At 49.4% G+C, this 9,727-nt stretch overlaps 1 protein-coding gene across 1 annotated transcript in view; it reads right to left on the bottom strand.

Annotated features, from left to right (window-relative positions):
* The window catches only part of TPD52L2 (tumor protein D52-like 2), a gene marked incomplete at its 5' end in the record, with an annotated part of 44,674 nt that overhangs the window by 25,232 nt on the left and 9,715 nt on the right, over positions 1–9,727 (bottom strand). Inside the window, one exon of the mRNA XM_015414962.1 lies at positions 5,279–5,338. Coding sequence (XP_015270448.1) covers positions 5,279–5,338 — 60 coding nt within the window. The remainder of the gene's footprint in view (positions 1–5,278; positions 5,339–9,727) is intronic.

Raw genomic sequence — 9,727 nt, 5'->3', positions numbered from 1 at the left:
CCATCACCTCCTGCCTGGCCCTTTTAACTGGAGATGCTGGGGATTGAACCGGAGACCTTCTGCGTGCAAACCAGAAGGTCTTCCTCTGAGCTACGGCCTCCTCCCCAATGACTTTCTCTCCCACAACACTCATGCCCTTGAGGTGGCTCAGGAGTCGCTTCTGGCAGCCGGAAACCGACCACCTGCGCCAAGAATAAAAGAGAGGCGAGGACAGCTAAGCTTGTTCTGACGGCTAGCCCGGGGTCCCCAACGCGGTGCCCTTCCCTGGTGCCTGCCCAATGTTTCTAGAAAGTGGGTGGAGCCAGGGGGGCTTTTGCCCAGCAGGACTTCTGATTAGCTGTGCAGACACATCGGTTCAGCGGCCGCTGCCATCGAACTGTTGGTTTTGTTCTCCCACGCGCTCCTCTTTCACAGCGTATTTTTTAAGCTTCCTGCTCATGTCCCCTGCATTTGGACATTCTCTGTGTGCAGCCCTGCCTTCTGTGGTGGCCGTTTTGTGCCCGGCTCCGCCTCTCGGGGCAGCCATTCTGTGGCTGCGCCCACCACCCTATGTCAGAATCCCAAAGGTAATGATAACAGAAGACAAAAAAAAGCGTAGCAAACAGACTTGATAATTAGTAAAGGTAAAGGTTCCCTTGCTCTAAAGCCAGTCGAGTCCAACTCTAGGGTTGCGGTGCTCATCTCTGTTTCCAAGCTGAAGAGTCAGCGCTGTCCTAAGAAGTTTCCGTGGTCATGGGGCCGGCATGACTAAACACCAAGGCGCACGGAACGCTGTTACCTTCCCACCGAAGTGGTACCTATTTACCTACTTGCAATTTCTTGCTTTCAAACTACTAGGTTGTCAACAATTACAACTAGCCAAAAAGCTGAAGAACATGTATTCCTCTCAAGTTTTTGTATGTCCTTATTAATCAATCTTTCAAAAGTGCTAACAGCTGGATCCCCCACCGAAGATACAAAAACAGGCTTCCTTCTAAATATAGTACTACTGCCCGTTTCCCATCACCTCCTGCCTGGTCCTTTTTAACTGGAGATGCCGGGGATTGAACCTGGGACCTTCTGCATGCCAAGCAGATGCTCTGCCACTGAGCCACAGCCCTTCTTTACAGCTCTCCAGGGTCTCAGGCGGAGGTCTTTCACATCACCTCCTGCCTGGCCCTTTTAACTGGAGGTGCCGGGGATTGAACTGAGGACCTTCTGCGTGCAAACCAGAAGGTCTTCCTCTGAGCTACGGCCTCCTCCCCAATGACTTTCTCTCCCACAGCACTCATGCCCTGGAGGTGGCTCAGGAGTTGCTTCTGGCAGACGGAAACCGAGCACCTGCGCCAAGAAGAAAAGAGAGGCGAGTACTGCTAAGCTTGTTCTGACGGCTAGCCCGGGGTCCCCAACACGGTGCCCTTCCCTGGTGCCTGCCAAATGTTTCTAGAAAGTGGGTGGAGCCAGGGAGGCTTTTGCCCAGCAGGACTTCTGATTAGCTGTGCAGACACATCGGTTCAGCGGCCGCTGCCATCGAACTGTTGGTTTTGTTCTCCCACGCGCTCCTCTTTCACAACGTATTTTTAAAGCTTCCTGCTCTTGTCCCCTGCGTTTGGACATTCTCTGTGTGCGGCCCTGCCTTCTGTGGTGGCCGTTTTGTGGCCGGCTCCACCTCTCGGGGCAGCCATTCCATGGCTGCGCCCACCACCCTATTTCAGAATCCCAAAGGTAATGATAACAGAAGACAAAAACAAGCGTAGTAAATAGACTCGATAATTAGTAGAGGTAAAGGTTCCCTTGCTCGAAAGCCAGTCGAGTCCGACTCTAGGGTTGCGGTGCTCATCTCCATTTCCAAGCCGAAGAGCCAGCGCTGTCCAAAGACATTTCTGTGGTCATGTGGCCAGCATGACAAAACACCAAGGTGCACGGAACGCTGTTCCCTTCCCACCAAAGTGGTACCTATTTATCTACTTGCAATTTCTTGCTTTCGAACTGCTAGGTTGGCAGGAGCTGGAACTAGACGGGAGCTCACTCCGTCATGCGGCAACTCGGGTCTCGAACTACCGACCTTCCGGTACTTCTTTCTCTACTTGCTCTAAAAGGTAAAGGTAAAGGTTCCCTTGCTCGAAAGCCAGTCGAGTCCGACTCTAGGGTTGCGGTGCTCATCTCCATTTCCAAGCCGAAGAGCCAGCGCTGTCCAAAGACATTTCTGTGGTCATGTGGCCAGCATGACAAAACACCAAGGTGCACGGAACGCTGTTCCCTTCCCACCAAAGTGGTACCTATTTATCTACTTGCAATTTCTTGCTTTCGAACTGCTAGGTTGTCAACAATTACAACTAGCCAAAAAGCTGAAGAACATGTATTCCCCTCAAGTTTTTGTATGTCTTTATTACTCAAACTTCCAAAAGTGCTAATAGCTGGATCCACCACCGAAGATATAAAAACAGACTTCCTTCTAAATATAGTACTACTGCCCGTCCTAGCATCTGGACCAAAGGATTTTTTAAGTTTAATAAGTCTCATGCGCTTAAAGAAGTCAATTTCCGTCTGGAAAGGACGGTAATTGGGTGTCGGGACAAAGCCCAACCCCAAATTAAGTAGCCTCCTTTCTTTCCTCAGTAAGTGCTCGATCAGAGAGATTCACAACTAAGTCTTCCTCCTGTTCTTGCGATTGCTGCGTGGTCCTTAAAAAAACTCCTGGATTTCTTTGTGTTGGGAGTCCTGATTTTGTTTTCCAAAGGTGCCCACAGGATCAAAAAGGTTGGGCACCCCTGCACTACCTCCTGATTGCAGTAAAGAAGCCGCAGTAAGGAGAGCCGAAAACCATAGAAGGTCCGTAATGAACACTGCAAAAACTAAGAGTTAATCCGACAGGCCACCTGAACAAACAAGTCTGGCAGCTGATCCTCCTTGGAACAGGAGGCCATATACTACTCACAGCTGCTGTGGACTGTCTATTTGCCGGTATATAAGTACGGCAACTGGGCACGCGGGACAGCAAGTACCTTTGGTTAGCTCATAAACTAGACCTGATCACAGCAACTCTGATTTATCTTTCGTGCACATTGTCACAACATTCCTTGCAACGTGGCCGTCTCACCTGACTGTGGGGGCATGTCTGTGCTACCTAAGTTAACCTCTAACCGGTGGTTTCTTTGCTGAATTCAGCCTCCCCTCCCCGTAGACAAACACACACACACAATTTGCGATTTGTTTGCCCAGAGTATTGAAGCCCGGAAATATAGAAGGAGCGGTAGGAACTTTCCATAAGGATTCATCACTAAGTTATTTAAATTTTATTTTTATTTATGAAAATAAATTTAATTAAAATAAAAGATTCATTATTTTTTATTTAAATTTACATTTCTTGAATAATTCAATTTAAATAAATAAACACACTCAGCTGTTGATCCTGCCCTTTAGAACCAGCTTCCTAATAATAATAAAATAATAATAATAATAGATTGGGTTTATACCCCACCCTTCACTTAAGAGTCTCAGAGCGGCTTACAATCTCCTTTCCCTTCCCTTCCCCACAACAGACACCCTGTGAGGTCGGTGGGTTTGAGAGAGCTCTCGAGGACTGCTCTTGAGAGAACAGTTCTGAGAGAACTTGTGACTGTCCCAAGGTCACCCAGCAGCTGCGAGTGGAGGAGTGGGGGAATCAAACCCGGTTCTCCCAGATCAGAGTCCATGCACTTAACCACTATAACAAACTGGCTCACACTACACCAAACTGGCTCGGATGTTCCTGCGTCCCACGGGCATAAGGCCACGTTACGCCGTCAGGCCTTTGCTTAAATTTTGTGGAAACTGCCCCACTGCCTGCATCTGGTAACTGTTGGCTGGCTTACCCGCCAGGAACTTGCTCATTTATATTTATTGATGTTTTATGGATTATTTTTAACTAGCCAGTGCTATTTTAATATTTACTTTTGACTGACTGGTTATTGTAGAATGTTTCATTGCAAACCGCTCTGAGACCTACAGGAGAAGACGCACTACACAAATGTAGAACAAAATACATTGAGGCACATTTAGAACCCAGTGGCAGCTTTGAGACCGACAAAGTTTTATTTGAAAAAGTGTGCATGTACACGAAAGCTCATACCTTGAATAAAACTTTGTTGACCTTAAAGGTGCCGCTGGACTCTGAATTTGCTCCTCTGCTTCAGACCAACACGGCTGACCACCTGGATTGAGCTACATTAAGGCAGTTCAGTCTGACCCTACCTACAAACAGCAAGGACTACACGCACTACAGAAAAATTAAAATGCTAGCCCCCAAATACATTCTGCACTATGCATAGTTACACAAAATACATTGTCTTTATTTTAAATTTTCTCCTTTATTTTAAATTTTTAAGTTTTCTCCTCTTGCGTAATTTATTATTAGACCATTTATACCTGGCCTTTCCCCACGATTCAAGGAGGCTTACAGTAACAATGTACTCTAGTTTGCTAGACCAGGGAGGGGCGGATGCTCATGCAATATCCCCAACCACTGGAAGCCTTGCGCAATCTACTCTCTGCCTTTTGAAACCTCAAAAAAACCCCTCACTAGGCACTACCTTCAGAAATCATAAGGGCCGGGAACAAGGCTTTTGTTTAAAAAAATGAAAACTGAGTTGCGTAGGAAGCGGAATTTCCCGTCCACTGCTACATTACATGCTTGGTGTAGTTTGGTGTAGTTGTTAAGTGCGTGTACTCTAATCTGGGAGAACCTGGTTTGATTCCCCACTCCTCCACTTGCACCTGGCTGGAAGACCTTGGGGAAGCCGTAGTTCTGATAAGAGCTGTCCTTGAAAAAGAGCAGTTTCTGTCAAGAGCTCACTCAGCCCCACCTACCTCACAGGGTGTCTGTTGTGGGGAGGGGAAGGGAAAGGAATTTGTAAGCCACTCTGTGACACCTTTCGGTAGTGAAGGGCGGGGTATAAATCCAATCTCTTCTTCTTCTTTCCTGAAGTCCTGCATCGTCATAGCATGTACACAGCCCTGTCCATCACTTATATGTTGGGTTTGGCTTACAAAGCCTACCAGGAGAAGCCCCAGGGAAGAGATGAACCGGCTTATTTCCGTTATGGCACAAGGCAAACGTCCCTGAAAGTCTACGGCACCGAGAAAAGTTCGGCACCCTGTTATCTGCCAACCAGAGTAGTTCCTTCTGCTTTCCCGGCAAACAAGCAGGATTGACAGGACGGGAGCAAGCAAGGGAGATGGTTAGTGCAGGGAAGGGACCGTTAGTCGCGGCTTGCTGCTATAGGCAGGGGGGCTTTATGCCAGAGGTTAAGACACTCACGCTTCTGATTGGGTTAATTTCTCATTCCAGTCCTCCAGTGTGCTGCTGGCCGAAACGTATCTATAAATACAACGGAGGTTAGAGAAGGGGGCCGACGCCTTTCTTCCACAGCACTCCAAATCACAAAAGCGCGCAAAGGCTAAAGCGACGGCTTCCTCGTGTTATTTAGCGGGTACGGAACGTTGGAACCCAGGGTCCTTCTGGAATGGAAGCTCCACCAGAAAACACACAATGGGTCTCAGGAAGCCTTGTCCAGAGAGGTTACTCAGGTGTGCATGGGGGGGGGGGGGGTATTTGTGAATTTCCTGCACTGTGCAGGGGGGTGGACTAGATGACCCTGGAGGGCCCTTTCAACTCTATGATTCTGCTATTTCCCACGTGCCTTCTGATGGAATGGTCTGCCTGAGGAAGCCGAACGGAATTATCCAAGAGGGCTTTGCTGTGCAGGCAACAGGGCTGCACTGTACAAAGGGGTTCCACAAAGCTGCGTTGAGACGTGATTAGGGAATGTAGTCTACACCACTGTGCATCACTTGCTGTAAGTAGGATCCTGTTATGCAATTATTTGCAACGCATAATGTGTCGTGCTAATGCTTATGCAATGCTTCAGTTCTTCCGGGTGGTTCCGGACTTCTGAAACCCTAATGCATTGTTTTTGGCCCTGGCTATGGCCTGGTGGAACACTCTTCCAGGTGTGATCAGGGCCCTGCGGGACCTGGTAGAATTCCGCAGGGCTTGTAAAATAGACTCTAACCCTAACCACCACCACCCTTTGCAACATTTGCTTGAGGATACCTGTACTTACCGTTGACCTCTCTGTTTTAGTCCAGTCTTCCCCCTCCCCCTATCAGTTGGGTTGATAAGAACATTAGAAGAGCCCTGCTGGATCAGACCAGGGGTCCATCTAGTCCAGCATCCTGTCTCACACAGTGGCCAACCAGTTCCTCTGGAGGACCAACAACAGGGCAGAGATGCTGAGGCCTTCGGAAGAACATCAGAAAAGCCCTGCTAGATCAGACCAGGGGTCCATCTAGTCCAGCATCCCGTCTCACACAGTGGCCAACCAGTTCCTCTGGAGGGCCGACAACAGAGGAGAGAGGCCTTCAAAAGAACATAAGAACAGCCCTGCTGGATCAGGCAAGTAGTCCATCTAGTCCAGCATCCTGTCTCACACTGTGGCCAACCAGGTCCTCTGGTAGTCCAACAACAGGGTACAGAGGCCGAGGCCTTCATAAGAACATCAGAAGAGCCCTGCTGGGTCAGACCAGAGGTCCATCTAGTCCAGCATCCTGTCTCACACAGGGGCCAACCAGTCCCTCTGGTGGTCCAACAATAGGGTACAGAGGCCGAGGCCTTCATAAGAACATCAGAAGAGCCTTGCTGGGTCAGACCAATATTTAAGGGCAAATTTCTTTTAAAAACTCTCTGTAGAAACACACCTGGTGGAAAGCTTAGAAGAAGAAGATGAGATTGGATTTATACCCTGCCCTTCACTACCCAAAGGTGTCTCAGAGCGGCTTTCAAACTCCTTTCCCTTCCCCTCCCCACAACAGACACCCTGTGAGGTAGGTGGGGCTGAGAGAACTGTTCACAGAGACTGCTCTTTTTCAAGAACAGCTGTGCCAAAACTACAGCTTGCCCAAGGCCATCCAGCCAGGTGCAAGTGGAGGAGTGGGGAATCAAACCCAGTTCTCCCAGATTGGAGTCCACACACTTAACCACTACACCAAACTTAGAGGGCAGAAGAGGATGTCTGTTTCCTGCCTACTATTTCTATATGAAGTCGTGAGCTGTGACTCATGGAACCTCGTCCCCTGACACAGATTTTGTTAGTCTTTAAGGTGCTCCCGGACTCTTGCTCTTTTTTTTTATCTGAAGGAAAAAGATATGAAGACTGAGCTGCTACCAAGGTCGTGCTAATACTGCAGCAACAGGTTTCTATACTGTAGAATTAAAGGAACAGCAGCTTCCGAAACACAGTCCAGGATTATTCGCCCTTCTAATTCTTCCTAGCATTTTAAGGCAGCCATCTGAGCTATCATTATAACTGGCTGGCTAGTTATTTGACCTCCGTGCTTCTTCATGGAAAGAGTCAGTGTGGTACAGCGGTTAAGAGCGACAGAGTCTAACCTGGAGAACCGGGTTTGATTCCCTGTTCCTCCGCAGAAAGCCTGCTGGGTGACCTTGGGCCAGTCCCAGTTCTCTCTGAGTTCTCTCAGCCCCACCTACCTCACGAGGTGACTGTTGTGGAGAGGAAGGGAAGGGGATTATAAGCCGCTTTGAGACTCCTTGGGTAAAGGTAAAAGTTTCCCTCGCTCGAAAGCCAGTCGAATCCGACTCTAGGGATGCAGTGCTCATCTCCCTTTCCAAGCTGAAGAGCCAGCGCTGTCTGAAGACATTTCCGTGGTCGTGTGGCTGGCATGACTAAACACCAAGGCGCACGGAACGCTGTTACCTTCCCACCGAAGCGGTACCTATTTATCTACTTGCAATTTCTTGCTTTCAAACGACTAGGTTGGCAGGAGCTGGGGTCAGAGACGGGAGCTCACTCCGTCACGCGGCACTCGGGTCTCGAACTGCCGAGCTACCGACCTTCCGGTCTGCAGCTCAGTGTTTTCACCACTTCAGCAACTGCGGCCCTTTGAGACTCCTTAGGGTAGGGGAAATCGGGGTATAAAAACCTACTCTTCTTCTCCATCGTAATTTTAAGACATTGCAGAAAGAAATTCCAGCAATCCCCTTTGAACTGAATGCTTCCCCCCCCCAAAGGATCACTAGATCATGTTAAAACTCAAATTCAAGCATGCACACATATAGACTCCCTTTGCACAACCAAACAGGTACACACGGGTCCCTCTGTGGACACCTCAGCCGCTCTGCAGGGATCACAGCCGAGTGAGGAAACTGTATAACTACAGACGCTCACTCTTGTCGTAGCACGAAACTTAGACATGTGCTCGGAAGAACATCCTAGGAAAACGTCCCGAATCATTAACGCTCACCGAACTTGGCGGGCCCCACCCTGAATGGCCCAGGCTACCTCGAATCTCATAGAATCATAGAATGTTAGGGTTGGAAGGGACCTTGGAGGTCATCTAGTCCAACCCCTGCACTCTGCAGGAGCATAGCTGAAAGATAGCCCTACATATCAACAACATACCCAAAAGAGGGTCATCCAGCCTAAGCTTGAAAACGTCCAGAGAAGGAGCATCCACCACCTCCCGAGGCAGACTGTTCCACTGCTCAACCACTCTTACAGTTAGGAAGTTTCTCCTGACATTTAGCCGGTAACGACTCCCTTGTCATTCCCACCCGTTAGATCTAGTCTTGCAATCCGGAGCAAGAGAGAATAGATCTGCTCCATCTTCTACATGACAGCCCTTCAGATACTTGAAGGCTGCAATTGTGTCCCCTCTAAGCCGTCTCTTTCCCAGGCTAAGCAGACCCAACTCTTTCAGCCTTTCCTCCTAAGACTTGGATTCCAACCCTCTCACCATCCTGGTTGCCCTCTTCTGGACACGCTCGAGCTTGTCAGCATCCTTCCTAAAATGTGGTGCCCAAAACTGGACACAGGACTCCAGGTGGGGCCTGACCATCGCAGAATAGAGCGGAAGTACCACCTCCCTTGATCTGGACACAATCTCATCACAGGAGGTAAGCGAGGTCAGCCCTTGAGAGTACTTGGATGGGAGACCAGCATGAAAGTCCAGGGTTGCTACATAGAGGCAGGCAATGGCAGACGCCGCCTCTGCTCGTCTCTTGCCTTGAAAACCCTTAAGGGGCTGCCGTAAGTCAACGACGGCCGAATGGCACTTCCCACCACCAGACTCGGCGGGCCTCTGCAGCCTGTGTAAACGGCACTGTGCAGCATGGTCAGGCGCTTCCCGGGCTGCTGCTTTCAAAGCATCTCTCCTCGTTCTCCCTGACTGCCTGGGACACCTGGACCCCTCCCCAGGACACCTAGACGGTTCAAACTCACTCATCCAGGGTCCACGACTGCACACCCTGGGGAGCCTCTGCTATATCTTCACTCTCCCGTTTCTCACTGTACAAGAACTCCTTGTGGGCACTCAATGAAATTGCTGAGCAGTCAGGTTGGAACGGATAAAAGGAAGTCCTTCTTCCTCCAAAGAGTGCTGAACACGTGGAATTCACTGTCAGTGTTCAAGCTTGGCGGCTACAAGCACGGACGGCTTCAAGAGGGAATTAGATAAGCATATGGAGCAGAGGTCCATCATTGGCTATTAGCCACAAGGTATAGATAGGGACTCTGGGGCGAGTGATGCTCTGTCTTCTTGGTGCTCGGGGGGGTCAACAGTGGGAGGGCTTCTAATGTCCTGGCCCCACTGGTGGACCTCCTGATGGCACTGGTAGTTCTGGCCACTGTGGGATACAGAGTGTTGGACTGGATGGGCCTTTGACCTGATCCAACATTGGCTTCTCTTATGT

This window comes from Gekko japonicus, unplaced genomic scaffold, assembly GCF_001447785.1.
Source record: "Gekko japonicus isolate JY-2015 unplaced genomic scaffold, Gekko_japonicus_V1.1 scaffold3799, whole genome shotgun sequence".
Taxonomy (NCBI): Eukaryota; Metazoa; Chordata; class Lepidosauria; order Squamata; family Gekkonidae; genus Gekko; species Gekko japonicus.
Note: the sequence above shows the minus strand (reverse complement) of the source record. Positions and strands in the feature narration are given on the sequence as shown.